This window comes from Macrotis lagotis, chromosome X (genome assembly GCF_037893015.1).
Source record: "Macrotis lagotis isolate mMagLag1 chromosome X, bilby.v1.9.chrom.fasta, whole genome shotgun sequence".
NCBI lineage: Eukaryota > Metazoa > Chordata > Mammalia > Peramelemorphia > Peramelidae > Macrotis > Macrotis lagotis.
Genome location: NC_133666.1, coordinates 209,107,233 through 209,126,505, shown reverse-complemented (window position 1 = coordinate 209,126,505; position 19,273 = coordinate 209,107,233). Strand labels below are relative to the sequence as shown.

The following is a 19,273-nucleotide window of genomic DNA, read 5'->3' as shown; positions in this document are numbered from 1 at the left end:
GACTATACCTTCAGAATAGAGTCAATTAATGTATCCTGAACTCTGAACTATTACCCAAATGTTGCCCATTACTTTCCTTAAGTCCTTTTACCCTGACATACATTTCAGAAACTGCATTTTTTGCTTTCATTCACTAATTCAGCAAACACTTAACATATTTGTACCATTGTAGAAAGTTGTATTGGAGATACAAAGATGAATAAGAACTTTTAGAAAAAACAAAATGCTGTGTCATAAAAAGTGCTGTGGAAGTTCATATCTGGCCTTGATTATTCTGTGAGGGAAATGGGTTCAGATTAGGGAAAAATGTAAGAGTTGGATCTTGAAGAATGTATTCAGAAGGGGAAAGATTGTAAGGACATTTTAGTAGTAAAGAGTAACTTAAAATAAGATATCAAAGTATAGGGCTGATTTGAAAAACAGTAGTTTCTCTGGGCAATAAGAGTGTGAAGGTAAATAATAAAAAAGAAATCTGGGCAGATGAGTTGAGCCAAGATGATAGAAAATTGTCAGATACAGAGTTCAACTTCTAGTACAAAACCTTTGGGGAACTACTTAAATTAGCAGATCTGTACTTAAGATTGATCTTTCTGTAGTGTGCAGTGTGAGATAGGAGAGACTGGAGCCAAGAACACAAGTTAAGAGAATATTTGAATGATTCAGATAAAATCAAGGCTAGATTTAAGGTGGGAAGAAAAGATTAATGGAATGGCAGAGTACTCTTAAATTTGGGGAATACAAATATTAAAGTAAGTTCTTGGGGTGGCTAGGTGGTACAGTGGATAGATCACCAGCCCTGGCATCAGTTCCTGAGTTCAAATCCGGCCTCAGACATTTAATAATTACCTAGTTGTGTGGCCTTGGACAAGCCACTTAACCCCATTTGCCTTGCAAAAACCTTTAAAAAAAGCTCATCTCCCCCCCCCCCCCCTACATATAGGATATTTCCACTAAAAGTCATATGGAGAGGCCCAGTAGTCCTAAGGATATTAAGAGTTTTATTTCTTCCTGATTTCTTGCAGAGTCATCAGTTTCCTTTAGTTTCATTCTGCATTTGAAGGAGGGGTTTTTTTTGTTTGTTTGTTTTTTTAGGTTTTTGCAAGGCAAGTGGGGTTAAGTGGCTTGCCCAAGGCCACACAGCTAGGTAATTATTAAGTGTCTGAGACTGAATTTGAACCCAGGTACTCCTGACTCCAAGACCAGTGCTTTATCCACTACACCACCTAGCTGCCCCAGGAGTTATTTTCTCAGAGAGCTTTTTTATCTCTTTTTCCAGCTGGCCAATTCTGCTTTTTAAGGCATTCTTCTTCTCATTTTCCTTTTGTTTTACTTTTTTTTACATTAGGCCTAAACTGGTTTTTAACATTGTTTTCTTCAGATTTTTTTTTTGTATCTTTCACCAAGCTATTGATTTGTTTTTTGTGATTTTTCCGCATGGCTCTCATTTCTCCCAATTTTTCCTCCCTCTCCCTTAATTGCTTTTCTTTCTTTTTTTTTTTTTTTTATTTGTCAAATGTTTATTGGGTAAATGGGGAAGGTAGGCAGGGACCAGGTTTAATCCTTCTTGGCAGCAGCCTTCCTCATGGCAGCTAGGACATTGCTGAGCTCCTCTCTCTTCCTCTTGGCACAGATGTGAGTTCCCACCCTTTTTTTTTTTGATGAACTTAAGGGCTCGCTTATCCTTGGAGACCTTTAACAATTCCATGGCAAACCCACACAGCTCCCGGATCACGTCTCTCACAAATTTGGTGTGTTTGGTCAAATGCCCACGGTGGCAGCAGTGTCACGGCTTCGCCACGTTTTTGATAACTTTGTGGCCCTTGTTGAGGCCCATGGCCATGGGGTACTTTAATTGCTTTTCAGAGACTTTTTTGAGCTCATCCATAGTTTGAGCCCATTTTCTATTTCTCTTGGAGGTTTTGGTTATGGAAGCTTCAATTTTGTCATCATCTGAGTATGTGTTTTGATCTTCCATAGGACTAAAGTAATTCTCTATGGTCAGATTCTTCTTTTTCTGTTGTTTGCTCATTTCCTCAGCCCAAGACTAATTTACAGCACTTCCAAGGCTTTGGGGGTTGTTTTTTGGGGGGGACGCCCCACAGGGACCTTTATTCCTCCAAGGTCTTAATGCTCTCTTGCCTGTGCTTTGATATGTAGATTCCCCCCTGCCCTGGGGCTATAAGGAGGGATCCAGCTTGGTTATTTAATATGGAAGCCCAAACTGCAATATCTGCCTGTAGGCAAACAGCAGAGTCCTACCCCAGGGAGAGCAGAGAAATCTCTGCATACCTCCATTACCTTCTCTGGAGGTGCAGGCTGCTTTCTCCAGATTCTCACTGCAGATTCTGCCACCAGTGTTCCTCATTCCACATTCATTCTGGTGTAGCAGAGTTCTCTCACCCCTAACCCTTGCTGGTGATCTCTGGGCTGGGCTGCAGCAGGGGCTTTCTTTTCCAACCCCCCCCCCGTCCTGGTGAAACACCTTTCCCCCAGAACTTCTAAGTTATCTTGGACTGGGAAAGCGTATCACTCAGTCTTTCTGTGGGTTCTGCCCCTCTAAATTTTGGCTAGAGCCATCCTTTTTTTTTTGGAGGTGGGGGGGGTTCCCCAGGAAATGCTGCCTTCATGCCACCATCTTGGCTCCACCCTGAGTTGGTTATTCTTAAAAAAATTAAATTATATTCCTATTTATTTTGCTTATTTTAAATTTTGATTGATTTCAATTTTCTTCTGGATTTTTAGCCATTTCCTCTTAGTTTTCTGTTGTCTGCAAAAGGTAATAAACGGGCAGCTAGGTAGCACAGTGGATAGAACACTGGCCCTGGAGTCAGGAGTACCTAAGTTCAAATGTGGCCTCAGACACTTAATAATTACCTAGTTGTGTGATCTTAGGCAAATCACTTAACCCCTTTGCCTTACAAAAACTTTAAAAAAAAGATGTTGAACAATCATGTTTGCAATTTATTTACTATCAGACTGAATAAATAATAATATTAAAGGATTATCTGTGAAGTACAATAAATATGAAAATATAATCATTTGGAGAATCTGTCATTTCATTGACCTGATACTTAGACCATATTTTTGTTGTGTAGCATAAAAAAGTGTACAGTTTATATCCATGGTTATCTTTAAATCATCCACAAGAGGGCTACTTTTTTGTGTTGTTTTGTCTGTTGACATTATGTGAATACAGTGGAACGTAAAGGTTACCCATAAAGCCTACTTTTTAGTCACACATTTGTTTGCCATCTTTTAACATCACATTATAGCACCTCAGAAGAATGACCTGAACCAGATTAAGATGTCATTAAAAACGTTTAAAAGTAAAAATCCATACAGTAAATGACCTGTTTATAAGTTTGATACTACTGTTGTACATTTTTTCTAATATACTTTGTTGATAAAATGCTACAGTCATTCGTACAAGTCATTGTCTTTCCCTTGAACTTTGAATGACCTCAAACTTTATTCCTCCAAAGATTTTTTTTATTCTATGAAATAAATATAGCCCTATTTCAAATTTTTTTCCATAATTGGTATACCAATTCACAACTGCACAAAGAATGCATTTGGGTGCCTGACCTTCCATAACCTTTCAGCCATTGTTCATTTTCCTTTTGTATTTTGGAGTCCAAGAGACATTTTAATTTGTATACCTCTTTATTGCTGATTTGGAAGATTTTTAATATGTTTTTGATAGTTTCTATGCAAATATTTGCCCCTATTATCAGTGAACAAAGGTCTGAAGAGCATTTAGAGATCTGTAATTAGTTTAATGTCTATAAAATTGTGTGATTGTTAGCATTCTTTACTTCTTTTCAGCTACTTGGCCTTCATTGCTGCAGAAATGAAAGGTAGTCTTATAAGATAAAGAATATTTTACGTTTTTCTTCATTTCAGTGAGTTACTGTGGCCAAAGAATCCATTGCTTAGTGGCCGTTATACTGTTAAGGAATCTGTCTAGGCTGGTCTTCAGAAAGAAGACAGTTACCAGGACCATAAGGTCTTTACAGGATCTTTCAGAGTTTTTGTTCTACTAACATAGCCTTCAACAATTTAGGATTATTTACCTGCTATGTTGAAGCATTGAAGTAAGGAATATTTGTTTTTTAAAAAAATAAAGGAATTTTATAAAGAATAAAGATAATTTTAAACCATTCATTTTTCTATTAAAATTAGTTTTTTAAAAAAAGATGTATTAAAGTTTGGATTATTTGGGAAAAGGCAAAATACTTTTAATTTGCTTAATGAAAAAAGTTTTTTGATTATTCAGTACAGGGAAGACCATTTGAAGTAAAAGAGATGTTTCTGGAAGATATTTTAAGAAGTACAGGATACACAAACAAAGAAATGTTAAAATACAAAAAGGAAAAACAGCGAGGTGAGTTTTTTTCCTTATAAAGAATGTAAGCAGATGTCTGCTGTTATTTTTTTTAACTACACACATATCAGAGAGAAGTAAAATTGAAAGATTTTTTTCTTTTGCTTTTGTTTGTTATATAAATACTGATGTTGCCCAGTAGCCTAAGCCAAAAACATGCCCTCTTCTATGACTGCTTACTTTCTGGGTGACATGAGAAATGAGGAATATTGACTCTACTTAGCAGGAAAAGAAATCTGATCCAGAAATTAATTATTTTGACTTGAAACTGCTCCTGCTGAGGATAGGGAAGGTGTATGAGATAGAAACATAACCCTCAGATTCTGTCTTTCCTATTAAGATTTATAATCCTGGAATTGGTTATGTTATTTTTCTAGTCCTGGTTATGGTAAATTGAATAGTTCGAATTCAATTATTTCTAAAGTAGCTTTCATTTATAAATCCTATGAGCTTATGAACATTTTGTTTTCAGTTTTGATATAGTTTTAATAAGGCTTAAAATTTACTTTAGTTTCCATTTTTATAATTTGACATTTTTCTTTAACTTCTTAGTTTGTTTACTTCACTCTGTATCCTTTTTGTGAAAAGCTTTTTCTGAACTCATTTGTTGTTTTTTATAGCCGGTTATCTTCCGGTTATATTCATGTACCACAATTTCAAAGACATAAAATTTGAAAAGGAAGTGAAAGGAATAGACTGGCAAATAATCTTTCTCTTTTAAATGATTTAGAAGAGAAACAGCAAACTACTCTTACTGAATGGTATTCAGCTCAAGAGAATAGCATCAAACCTGAATCTCAAAGGCAAAGAACTGTTCCAAATGTTACTGAAGAATATGATTTATTGGATGATGGTGGTGATGCTGTGTTCAGTCAGCTGGTAAGACTTAATATCTCAACTGGAACTTTGAGGATTTTTATTCTTTTTTTTCTGAACATTAAATTGTATTCTAATCATTCTTCATTATGATCATAGAGGATGCATTCATCAGTTAAATAGCTTTAGAATTTTTACTTTTCTAAAAGTGTATCCTAGAAAAGGGAAATATTTTACATTTTTGTGCAGTTGCTGTGTTCCCAATGTACTTATTTCTAGGAAGTATGGTTAATGACTTGAGCACATTAAAAACTTTTATCATTTTGCTGTATTTTGATGCCTCATTGTGGTGTAGAGTTGACCCTATAATCACACAGACTGCCTGAAAAATGCAAACTTGGCAAGAGATACAAGTTGGAAAGACTGTAATTATGAAACTTGCCAAGTAAAATTCATTCATAATTCATAATCATTTTCTGTTTGACTGTCAACCCATGAATTTTTTTGGTCAGTGTACATAACTTTTTATAAAACATGGAAGTTTATGCTCTCTGAAAAAGTACTTTTAGCAATAAAATTACAGATCAGTTGAAGTATTCAAGTATTCCAAAGCAGTTTTTCATCATGTTATTGCTTAATAGTGCTTGGTTGGAATCATATCTTCTTTGTATGTCCAGAGATAACATTGTGAAGGTCTGTTGTTAGCTCATGCTGAACATGTCATTTTCATCATTATCATCATCATATTATTTATATTTATGTTTTGTATTATTTTATTTATATTTGACTTAATAATGTTAACTGCTAAAATATATATGTATATGCATATATAAAATGATTTAAAGTTATCTACACACTTTATATATATTATCTCATTTGATCTTCTTACCAACCTTATGAATTAGAAGTTATTATCATTTTCATTTTTATAAATGAAGAAGCCTAAGCTGAGAGAAGTTAGATTACTTGTCAAGGGTCACACAGCTAGTTAGTATTTCAGATAGGATTCTAACTCAGATCTTGCTGACTTCTAGATCCAGCGTTCCATCCACTATGTCATCTAGCTACCTAGTCATATTATTGTGTTTGTTTTTATTTGATGCTAAAGACTTTATGAAATAATAGTTTTAATAGATTATCACATTCTTAACAACCATCTCTTCGGACATTAGATTAATTTGAAAATTTCTGCATTTTTAGACTGAAAAAGATGTGAATTGCCTTGAACCGTGGCTAATAAAAGAAATGGATGCTTGTCTTTCTGACATATGGCTGCATAAAGATGTCGATGCCTTTGCTCAGGTGTTTCATCTTATTTTAACTGAAAATGTTAGCGGTAGGTTACATCTTTTAATGAATTGCTCAATACATGTAGTTATTTTGTAGAGTAAATTTAGGTTATATAGAAATTTATTCCCTAAGTTTTTTATTTCTATTCAAAAAGTTGTTCATTCCACAAACATATAGTGCCTACTCTGTAAGGCACAGTGGAAGATAAAGACAAATGAGACATGATCTCTTCCTTATGATCATAATGTTATTTGTGTTCAGTACTTAATTCATTTTATAACTCTGAAACCACTTCATGCTTATATATTGGAAAATATTTTTTTACTAAATGCAAATTTAATAAATGATAAATGATATTGTACAGACTCTGAGGCATACTATATATGCATAATATATGGTTTTACCAATATTTCAATTTATGAGGTATCCCTACATCATATTTGAAGAATATAATAAGGACCAGCAACTTATAATAACATCAAGGTGCACTTTCTGAGTTATACGGGGCCCTAGCAAAATTTGTAAAAAATCTCATTTATCTTAATTCTCTTCCTCTTCCTGGTCCCTTTCGTCCATGGCTGATAAGACACTTGTTCTCATGCTATTGTCTCGGTGTTCTAGTCCCCATATACAAACCTAACTACTATCTTATGTATAAGAAAGGGAGGCGTGTGTGTGTGTATGAGTATGCATGTATGTTCATGCATGTGTGTATAATGAAATTATCATTCTCAGATATTTTAGCTGAGTTTTAGGCATTATGAGACTAATGAGCGTCGTCTTCCTTGAGTGTGTTTGTATTTTTAAAAAAATAGCTTTAAAAACCAGATGAAATCTCCAATTAGTTGATTATTTATGGGAAGAAAGTTTGTGAAAACTTCCTGGTGAAATTTAAATAAAATAGCCTACAGTTATATCTTAAAAGTTTATAAAGTGCTTTTTATATGTTATCTCATTTGAACTTCTCTTTGAGGTAGAAAGCCTAATAGATAAGTGATCTAAGACTCAGGGGTTTACATAAAGATATAAGTGGATGTGGTGTAATTTGAATTCAGGTTTTATGGCTCTAGGTCTAATGAGTCTGGTTTGTTATACCAGGCTCTCATCCTGGATCTTTGGTACTTTTTGTTCAGGCCATCGCACCAAGTAAATTTTGTACCATTTTTTCCTTATTAGGTTGTATTTCCTAAGAAGGAAAATTTTCTTTTCTGGTATTTGCAGTCAAAAAGAGGAAGGAACAAGGAAATCTCTTTAGATACCTTCATTTTTCTCTTTGAGTGCATATCTCACTTGGTACAATATGATACTGACCATCTTTAGGTTTCTGATGACCTGTAAAATTTAATGTCATTATATAGCCATTTAAGACAATTTAAATCTGTGAGTTTTGTACCTTTACTTATACAGATTCAAGATTTAACTTTAGAGTATTTTTAAGAGAACATTTCCCCTTATTAGAGTTTGAATATTCAAGGTGTCCCAAAAGTCTTAGTGCATTGTAAACCTTTAGTACCTTAAAATGGCCTTAAGAATTTTGACATACCTTGTGGGGAAAATATATATATATATATATATATATATATATATATATATATATATATATATATATATATATATATATATATATACTTACATATACATTCATTCCTTCTGACAATTTCTTTTTATATTGTTTTGGTATATATGGCTGGAATTTTACATTAGTTTAATAAGTAATTGAAGTATACTTGGTAAGGATTTTAGAGAGAAATAAAAGGAATTTGCTGCTTATTGTTTTAATACTTGTGAAGTACTTAATTCTCTTTGCCTATAATGAAGATGGCATAAAATTAGATGCTACCTTTCTAGAGTTAACTATTTTATGATTCAAGAACAGGCAAAACATTAGTTGTCTTGGGTTGTTTAGAATTAGTATTGTTAACTGTGTGAGCTATACATTAGGTCTAGAACTAACTTTACTATATAGAACTCATTTTTAATAAGATATTTTATAATGGGATTTTATACAAATGGCAATTTTTACTAGACATTGCATTAAAATAATGTTTAATATTTAATTTTTAAACACTATATAATGTTATATTGTTTACAAGTCATTTTATAACATCAAATTTTTTTCTCAAAACAACTTCATGAATTGACTACTGTATGGGTAGAAGGAGTGACCTTCTGAGAAGTTAAATAACCTGCCACTTTCACATATCTAATATATATGCCAAATTTAGGAACTCTGGTCTAAATATTTAGTAGTCAAGTCAAGCAGTATAATGGCTGATCCTCAAGCAGTCTTTTTAAAGGAAATATTGTATTTTAGTTGACTTTTGAATTACATTTTATTTTTCTATAAATCTCTTCCCCCCCGTATTTTATATTTTTCCAAGTTTTTTTTCCTTTTGGTTGGAGTACTTTTTTCAAGAGGCATTTTTATTCTCCTTCCTCCTTTTTCCATAGACTCTTTACTCTCCTTGCTCTGCTCACCAAAAGATTGAAGATGGGCTTAATGGAGCCAAGTCACTTGAAAGGAAAGAGAAGCTGAAGTTGAGTTATCTTGTATAACAGGGTGGAATTATGTAGCTTTGTGGGAATTTAGGAATCACTGGAATCAACCATATTATTTTATTATACGTGTGTGTGTGTGTGTGTGTGTGTGTGTGTGTGTGTATACACACATACACGTATATTTATGGATATGGCATACTTTATGTATATTAGGATAATATATTACAATGTAACAATATTGAATATTTGTGTACACATTGCATATTTGTACACATACACAAATACAAATATCTATAATATACTAATATATAACACTCATGTATGTATCTAATAGTATATGAGCTTATATAGAACACATATGCTAATGCATGCACATATACACATACATATATATGTGTGTGTGTTTATTAAGTCATTCACTTTGCTTTTGGAAATGAATAAGTGAATATTAAAGGCCCTAACAGATAATTCAGTTACAGGTATAAGTAGTGTATGATGCATCAACTTTTATTTTTTATTTAGTTTTCCTTTCTATATTTCAGAAGTCATCCATTTGATTTTGGTTATTTAAAAATAGTAAATTATTTTGAGATGGAATTATTTATTAAAGTCCCTGAGAAATGCATTGTAGATTTGGAGAGGATTTTATGGAAATAGCATTTTTATAAAAGTTGTAATTCTTCTTAAATTCTGTGGGGAAATTATCTCATAGATGAGTCATTCTTTTAAATACTTTGAATTCATGGATTTCTAAATCTAAAATTACTCTTATTACTGATTAAAAAAAAGTTTGTTTTCCTAAACTTTGTATTCAGGGTCCTGTTTTATAATGTGTATGTTATCATTTTATGACCAAGAAAGAGATTGGGCAAGGGAAAATAATTCATGTGATTTAGAGAATGATATACTTTTAGTATTAATTCCTTTTCACCAATGTTACAGATTTCAAATATTACTTTTCTTTCTTTAAAAATTTAATTATTTTTTCCATGTAGCAAAGCCCTTTCACTAATCTTATCTGTGTCTTGGGTAAGATAAGAACAAAGATTGTCATGGTTGACCTATTTAAGAATGAGTTCTATGAAGAAAATTTATTTTTGTAATATTCTCACTTTGTAATTATATTCCAATTTTGTTCTCATTTTGAAAGAATGGGTAGTGTTGGAATTTTTTAAGTGTTTTAGGTTTTTACTTTTTAGTAGCAATTAAATGTTTAGTTTCTGGAACTAAAGACATTAAAATTCATCAGTTGAATAAAAACTTAAATTTGTAATATTTGTGTGATTTGTTTGTGATATGATAGTTTGGAAAATGTTCTTATAAATATTTTTATTTCTTTTTTGTTAGTGGATTACAGACACAGCGAAACCAGTGCAACAGCACTAATGGTTGCTGCAGGAAGAGGGTTTTTGAGTCAAGTAGAGCAGTTAATTAGTATGGGAGCCAATGTCCATAGCAAAGCATCAAATGGCTGGTAATTTTTTTTTAACCCTCAGTTATATGTATTTTTAAGTCCATTAATTTATTTACAATTTTATACTAAAACTTCCTTTTACCTGCATTTTGATAGTTGAATAACTATTACATGTTTTTGGATATTAATTTAAAGGAAAATGCATCTTAGATTGAGTCTTTGAAATTTTGGCAGGATGGCTTTAGATTGGGCTAAACACTTTGGACAGACTGAGATTGTTGATCTTCTGGAATCTTACAGGTAAGTTGATAATTTTACTTTTTAAAGAGATTTCAAACACAAGCACATATATACAAACATACATATGACAGAGAATTTGCTTTTAAAAGCAAGATATACTGTAATAAAATTGAGACAAATATCTGCATACTAGAATATAACTTGTCATTTTTATCAGAATATAATAACACTAGATAACTAAGAATCAATGAGATCTGGGATATTTTTACTAAGAGACAAGACTAGTGATATTAATGGGCATCCTTGCTTCACTTCTGATCTTATTAGGAAGTCTTCTGAGAAGCTTATCCCCTTAACAGGTAATGCTTGTTAGATAGTTTTAGATAGATCCTATTTAGCATTTTATGGAAAACTCCATTTATTTTTATAGTCTCTGGTGTTTTTAATAGGAATGATTGTATTTTGTCAAAGCCTTCTATTGAGATAGTTATTTCTATTGGTTTTTGTTATTGATGTTCATATACACGTACATGTATCTCTCTCTATGTATATATATGTATGTATATACATATATATATGTGTACACACACACACACACACACACACACATAGAGTGAGTCAGTTATGTTGCTAGGTTTCCTAATATTGAACTCACCCTACATTCCTGATATAAATCCTAAGTAGTTCATAGTATATGATTCTTGTTATACATTGCCGTAATCTTCCTGCTAGTATTTTTTTTTAAATTTGCATGGATGTTTATTAGAGAAATTGGTCTATAGTTTTCTTTCTCAATTTTAACTTTTCCTGGTTTAGTTATCAGCACCATATTTGTGGCATAAAAGGAATTTGGTTGAACTGATTTTTTGCCTAATTTTCTAAATAATTTATATAGTATTGGAATCAGTTCTTTAAATGGTTCATGGTGAATGATTGTGAATCCATCTGACTCTGGGGACTTTTTTTAAGGGCCACATGTCATGACCTTCACTGTCTAGGTAGAGGGCTTCACTGTTGCTTCCTTGCTTGGGACACAATATTACTGGCTTGTTTAGATTACCTGCATTTCATTGTACTTCACTTGCATCTCATTGAGACCTTTTATGTTGACATTTTAAGTTGTCTAAAGCTGGAAAATTGTTTCATCTGCTTTCTGCCATTCTAGAATTTATATGAAATTCATGCATTTCAAAATTCATTATTTTAAAGTTGTTTGGAGGGGAATTTGAGAAAGCTCAGGCCTTGTTCTGCCATCTTGATTACATTTTCTAAGTCTACTTGAATCTTATCAAAGAAAATTGTAGGGAAAATTGTATTTAACATAGGATATCCATTATTTCAAAATAAGTAAAACATTTTTGAATCAGAATTTTTCCTTTTAATATAGTTAATATACTAGATAAAGTAAAACTTGAAAATTACACATGATTATATTATTATGATTTTAGTTGAACAATCAAGTATCCAAATAGGAAAATCATACGAACCTACTATAAAATCTGGAGCACTTAGAAATATTTCTGTAGGCTTTTTCTAATGTACTTGTTCATAGACCAGGTTTATCCCATCAATTCTACTTTAGTTTGATGGAAAAGGATGTCAATCAATATAGTTAAGTTTTTGGACAGGTCACTTTTCAAGGACAAAAAAACAAAAATATAGCTATAGAATCTTCAATATTCAACAATGGTTGCTTATGCAACACCAGTTTTATGAAAGCTCATGTGTTTTTCATGATGTTCCTTTTCAGATTCTCTAGGTGTTCAAATGAAGAAGGTATAAAAGTACTATTTAAAATGACAAATGGTAACCGGACTACTCATTTTATTTGTACAGGTCCTGACCATTACTTAAAGAAATTTATGAATCTTAAAATACATAAAACAAGAAAATAAATTAAAAACAAACTTACTGTGAATTAATAAATTTAAAAAATAATTATATTGATTGATGACTGATGTTTTTTATCACATTTGCCAAATTTATTTCTTATTAAAAAGGTTAAAGAAAAGGGAGAAAAAAGTAAGAGATTGACAAAACCAATTAACATACGTTTTATGTCTGGCAGTAAGTGGAATTTTCTGCACTTACCCTGTTTTAATTGAAAGATGGGGAAAGCATTTTTTTTTACTCTTTTCCAGGGTCATACTTGCTCATTTTAGTTATTCAATGTTCAGTTTTATTTGTTCTGTTCTTTGTGATTATGTTATTGTAGTCATTGTATTGTTTTCCTGATTTTGCTTAACTTTCCTCTGTCAGGTCATATAGGGCTTCTCAGATTTCTCTGAATATTTTGTTTGGGGTTTTTTTTTTTACAGTGCAGTAATATGTTATTAAATTAGTTTCCCTAGTCATTCTACAACCAATATCCTCCTATTTTGTTTCCTTTGCGCCCCTCTCCCAAAAAAAGAAATCCTACTATTGATAGGTCTAGGTAGTATATTTCTATTACCATCTTATATATACATACCATTATGATAGTATTGGGGGTCAAAAGTAGTAGATCTTCCTATACTCCAAAGTGATCAAAGGAAAAGGACAAAGATAAACTCTTTTCCCAAGGAATTGGAAATTAAAGGAATATCTATCAATTGGGAAATTGCTGAAAAGGTTGTAGTATATGTTTGTGATGGATTACCACTGTGCTATGAAAAATGACAAGTAGGATGCTTTCAGGAAAAACCTGGGAAGATTTTCATGAAGTAATACAAAATGAAATAAGCAGAATCAGGAGAACATTGTATACAGTAACCTCAGTATTGTAAGGATAATCAACTGTAAAAGATTTAGCTTTTCTCAGCAGTACAATAATCCAAGACTTCTGAAGGACTTAGGATGTAAAATGCTATCTACCTCCAGAGAAAGAACATATAGAGTCTGAATGCCAATGGAAGCATCCACTTTTTCTTTATTTTTCTATTTTTTTGGTCTTTGCTTTTGCAACATGGCTAATATGGAAATGTTTTTCATATCTATACATTTGATATATTTGATATTACATTACTTGCCTTCTCCAGGAAGGGGAATATGTGAGAGAGGGACAGAATTTAGAACTCAAAAAATTTAAGAACAAATGATTCCTTTTCAGATCAACACTGTCAACTAAATGAGAACATTTCTAATATGATTTTTTTTGGTCTGAACCTGTGATTTTAAGAGCAAAGTTAATATTATAATTCACATTTTAATAGCACTTAAAGATTTACAAAGCACTTTCCTCATAACAATTTTGAAACTGGAGATATAATGTTATCATTCTCATCTTGCAGATAAGGAAATCGGGATTCAGAGAAATTAAATGATGTACTTAAGGGTGAGAGGCAAAATTGGAACTTAGGTTTTTCTGACACCCAGGTCTAGTGTTCTTTCCGTTATGTCTCATAGCTATCTCCACAAATCATTTTACCATAACCCTTGAAGAAAGACATAAAAAAGGGCAAAGAACTGGTAATTATTTGCCATTAGGTAAACTTTAATTTAGTTCAACTTCTAAATTTCCAGCATATTAATACAATCACATAGTTTAAAAAACCCTATTTAGCTTACTAAATCATCTTACTTGTCTTTTAGGGAATGTCCGTTGCCTCATTTTTGTTTTAAAAATCATGTCAAAGTTGAGTTATTTAAATTTCTTTAACTCTTAGTTTTGTTAATTTTTAAAAATAAATATATAATTTTGTTTTTTAACAAGATATAATATCCTTACATTATATCTTGCAAAAAAATGTTCTCTGCCTAATATCCCATTTAGGGTTTTCTTGGCAAGCCTTCATTCATTGAACTAATCAAGTTCTGTGGTCAACTTCTATGTCACTTTAAAGAAAAACCAGTAGTACCACCTATTTAAAAGATATACTGATTCTACTATACCTTAAATTGGCAATAATATTAACTGATATACCATGGTTCTATACTAGAGTATTGGTCTTAGTCAAAAGTTAGTGTTTTCTCTTTCTCCCCACACACATACACACATACATGTATATGTACACACAGATGTATTTTTTTTAATTTTTAAAGCTTTTTATTTGAGTTTTGAGTTTTACAATTTTTCTCCCAATCTTCCTTCCCCCCACCCCCGTACGGAAAGCAGTCTGTCAGTCTGTCAGTTTCCATGTTGTACACTGATCCAAATTGAATGTGATGAGAGAGAAATCACATCCTTAAGGAAGAAACAAAAAGCATAAGAGATAACAAGATCAGACAATAAAATATCTCCTTTTTTTTCTAAATTAAAAGGAATAGTCCTTGAAATTTGTTCAAACTCCACAGTTCTTTATCTGGATACAGTTGGTATTCTCCATTGCAGACAGTCCAAAATTGTCCCTGGTTGTTGCATTGATGGAACAAGCAAGTCCATCAAGGTTGAACATCACCCCCATGTTGCTGGTAGGGTGTACAGTATTTTTCTGGTTCTGCTCATCACACACATATGTATAAATAGAACTCTATAACATCTATAGACTGTAGATGTGTTTTTTTCTTTAAAGTGGCAAATAGGCTGTCCATAGAACTTGATTAGACTAGTGAACTAGAGCTTAAACTTGTTGGTGTTGCTTTTTGGTGGTTTCAAGTACAAAAGACCCAGCTTTTATGTTTACAAAATGTCTTACATACATTATGTATCTGAGTTTAACCGTAGTTCTCAGTTTTTGTTACTACAGATATTGTCTCCATGTTAGCATTGAGAGTGAAGTGCCCATGGTCTCCTAGCTGTTAGGAGTTGGTCAGAAGTTAAACCCAGGTTCCAACTGTGACCCTGTCTTCTGTGCCATGTTTCTTCAAGGGGATTTCAAGTATCTTTGAAAACTCCCAAATAAATAGCAATTATAGTTGCTATAGTTTGCCATATAACAAAAATAGTTATATGAACATGCCATTTATTGGACAGTATAGTAGTAGGTGAAATAATTTTGTTATATAATGTTGAGAGGGTTTTGCATTATCTTTTCTTCATTCAAGTGCTTCATTGGAGTTTGGAAATTTAGATGAAAGTTCTTTAGTCCAAGCAAATGGAAGTGATCTCAATGCAGAAGACAGAGAATTATTGAAAGCATATCATCATAGCTTTGATGATGAAAAAGTGGACTTGGATTTGATCATGCATCTTCTTTATAACATCTGCCATAGCTGTGATTCTGGTAAATATGCATTTTATGTTAAACCTAAGGAACTAAAATAGTTTGATTTTAAAGTGATTCTTAGCTTGCCAAATTGTTTATGTGTAATTATATATAATAATGCTTGAATAATCCCAAAATTATTTCATATTACAAATCAGCTATACTTAGGTTGTTTCAAATGGTAGACTTTCAGTTAACATTTCTTGTTTGATTGAATTTGTATTGAGTTTTGTTGGACTTTTTTCTTTATTCTTCCCATAGGAGCAATCTTAATTTTCCTGCCTGGCTATGATGAAATTGTTGGACTGAGGGATCGCATTCTGTTTGATGACAAGCGTTTTGCAGATAATACACATAGGTACAATCATAGAATTTTAGAACTGGAATGCCTCTTAGAGATTATCTAGTTCAAGCCACTCATTTGATAGATGAGAGGATATTGAAACCCAGAGAGGTGAAGTGATTTATCTAAGTAAAGCTGAAGTTTTCAAATTTAACTCATTGCTAATCTTCTTAATGTTCTATTATACTATCTCTTTTTGTTGCCTATAGGTATCAAGTCTTTATGCTTCATTCAAATATGCAAACATCTGATCAAAAAAAGGTACTAAAAAATCCACCCTCAGGTATTCGGAAAATAGTAAGTATGCAAATTTTCATTTCCATTCTTACTAATTTTTTCTATTTCTAGCATTATTTTAAAAGTAATATTCTTATTGCAGATCCTTTCTACCAATATTGCAGAAACCAGCATTACAGTCAATGATGTTGTCTTTGTTATTGATTCTGGCAAAGTGAAAGAGGTATGTTTTATTGTTGGTTTTAGCTCCTGTGTGTTTAGTTACCATTTTAAGCATTTGACAATCTGATTTATATCAGCAGTTGCCTATTGAAAATTTTATATTACATGTTTGTCCAAAACAACTCACTAGATTTTCCCTCAAACTTCAGAATTCTAAACTCCTATTATTGTCTAGGAAGAATACAATCATACTTCCATTTACCCCATGTTCATATCTTTGAAGTCATCCTTGATTCCTCATTTTGACTTAACCCATATAACTAGCCAGTTTCAAATTTTGTCATTTCTATCTTCAGAACATCTCTTATGCTTTCCTATCTCTGTTCATATAACTACCATCTTAGTTCAAGCCCTCATCATCTCCTGCCTGGACTATATTGCAGTAACCTATTAATTAGTTTGTAGGATAGCTAGATGACACAGTGAATTGAGTGCCAACTGTGTAGTTGTGGAAGATTCTTCCTAAGTTCAAATCCAGCCTCAGATATTTAGTAGCTATGTGATCATGGGCAAGTCACATAACCCTGTTGGCCTCAACTGAAATGACTAAAACACAGCAAATTAATTAGTCTTATCTCTGTTGCATTCTGTCTCCCACAAAGTGACAAAAGTTATTTTCCTAAAGCATACATTTGATGATGTCTCCTTCCTATTCTGTTTGCATTTAACAAATGCACGAAAACTCTTGACAATTTGTTTCCAACTGACCTTCCAGTCTTTTTTTTTTTTTGAACTTCCCCTGCATATACTCTGTGATGTGTCATTCTTGCTATTTCTCATACATGATACTTTGTCTTCCCTCCCTGTGCCTTTGCACTGAATGCCTCCTACTCCCTCCTTACCTCTACCTTTTGGAATCTCTAGCTTCCTTCAAAAGATTGAATTGAAATGCTACTTTTTTCCTTTCTTGGTACCTTCAGTTGCCTAGTGCCTTTTCTCTAAGCTGACTAAATACATTTATCGTGTATTTACTTAAATATGTTGTTTGCCTTTTCTCTCCCCGATAGAATATCCCCTCCTGGAGAACAGGGACTATTTTTGCTTCTGTCTTTTTAGTTCCCTAGCAATTAATAAAATGTTTCATAGAAAATTGTTGTTTTTGTTTAGTTGTTTCATTCATATCTGACTCTTCATGACCCCTTTGTGGTTTTTCTAGGCAAGGATACTGAAGTAGTTTGTCATTTCTTTCTTCAGCTCATTTTCCAGTTGAGGAAACTGAGGCACCAGGATGAAGTGATTCTCCTGGAGTCACACAGCTAATAAATATCTGAGTCCAGATGATCTTTCTGACTTCAGATCTAATACTCTGCCCACTACCACACCTGTGATTCAAAATGGACACTTAATAAATGCTTATTGATTCATTGATAGTGAATCACTTCACAACTTTAGCTCATGAAGAAAGTCATAATTTAGATCTGAGCCTAGTAGAATCTTGGTCTCAGCAATTTGCTTATCTTAGAGCAGAATTCCCCACCTTAAATACAATGAATTCTTTTCTGTTTTAGTTATATGTTAATAGCTACTTGCTAATATGGGAGGGGGATAAGGTGTGGGACATTGGCATCTAACTGTATAGGAGGAAAGTAAGGGTATTAGTTGTGGAAAGCTTTCAATTGGACAATAGCAAATGGAAACAAGGATAATGAAGTTTCCTAGAAGTAACAGATAGCCTTCTCTTTTCTAAAAGGACACCCCCCCAAAAAAACTCAAATGAAATCTTATCTTCTCAGTTCTTTTTTTCCATATAGTGGCTATTATTTTTATTTTCCATAAAATACTGTTAAATTTACTTTCTTAGGCTAAAAATGAAATAACCAAGTTTTATAAATGAAGATTTATTTTCTAGGATCTTAGCAAAAACTCATGGATAGATGGCATCCTTACAAATACCAACCCAGAATTAAATGAATAATCAGTATTTATAGAATTTAAACAACGAATTATAAACCAGTCAGCTTACACTTTCGTGCATAAAAGTGCCATTGATTACTTTATGATTCTCTAATCCATCCCTAAGGTATGTTCATGTCAGAACTGTCAAAGATCCAATTAGAAAGGACTACTGTCTCCTCTTCTGACTTGATATTTTATGTTGTATTAGATAAGATATAGGCATATGAAACATTAGGGTTCCTTCCTTTCTAAGATGTGTCATAAGTGTTAGGATTCATTCAGTCTTTTATCTAAATAAACAGAACAGTATCCTTCCTTCAAAAGCTGATTTCTTTCTTTTATTTAAGACAATGGGATTAAGTGGCTAGCTTCACACAGCTGGGCAATTAAGAGTCCAAGGTTAAATTTGAACTCAGGTCCTCCTGACTCCAGGGCCCAGTGCTCTATCTACTGTTCTACCCTAGCTACCCAAAGGCTGATTTCTTTAATTGTTTTTTTTAACACAGCTATGGAGAGGCATGGGGGAGGGGGTGCTAGGATTGTTTTACACAGCCAGAGCTTGCCTTCTGATTATTAACAGTAGAAAAAGAGAGAGACCTTGTGGAGGGACTCAATTGAGGACAAAAAGAACAATATTTGATCAGAAATGTTGATTCCAAATTAAAGAATTATCAGATTTAGACAGTACACAATTACAAAAAATATAATGAACAAAATATAAAATTTTTATTTTCCATCAAAATTCAATAGAAAAACATCTAACAATGGCAGAATGAATAAAATGCCATAGAAATGTTTCTCAACACAAC

At 32.5% G+C, this 19,273-nt stretch overlaps 1 protein-coding gene and 1 pseudogene across 1 annotated transcript in view; one reads left to right on the top strand and one right to left on the bottom strand.

Annotated features, from left to right (window-relative positions):
* YTHDC2 (YTH N6-methyladenosine RNA binding protein C2) overlaps positions 1 to 19,273 on the top strand; it is a 74,079-nt gene that overhangs the window by 17,510 nt on the left and 37,296 nt on the right. The window contains exons 8-16 of the mRNA XM_074204565.1: positions 4,277 to 4,384; positions 5,115 to 5,263; positions 6,401 to 6,536; positions 10,337 to 10,463; positions 10,638 to 10,703; positions 15,606 to 15,784; positions 16,028 to 16,124; positions 16,319 to 16,406; positions 16,489 to 16,569. Of these exons, the coding sequence (XP_074060666.1) occupies positions 4,277 to 4,384; positions 5,115 to 5,263; positions 6,401 to 6,536; positions 10,337 to 10,463; positions 10,638 to 10,703; positions 15,606 to 15,784; positions 16,028 to 16,124; positions 16,319 to 16,406; positions 16,489 to 16,569 (1,031 nt within the window). The remainder of the gene's footprint in view (positions 1 to 4,276; positions 4,385 to 5,114; positions 5,264 to 6,400; positions 6,537 to 10,336; positions 10,464 to 10,637; positions 10,704 to 15,605; positions 15,785 to 16,027; positions 16,125 to 16,318; positions 16,407 to 16,488; positions 16,570 to 19,273) is intronic.
* LOC141503378 (large ribosomal subunit protein eL36-like) lies at positions 1,486 to 1,885 on the bottom strand (annotated as a pseudogene).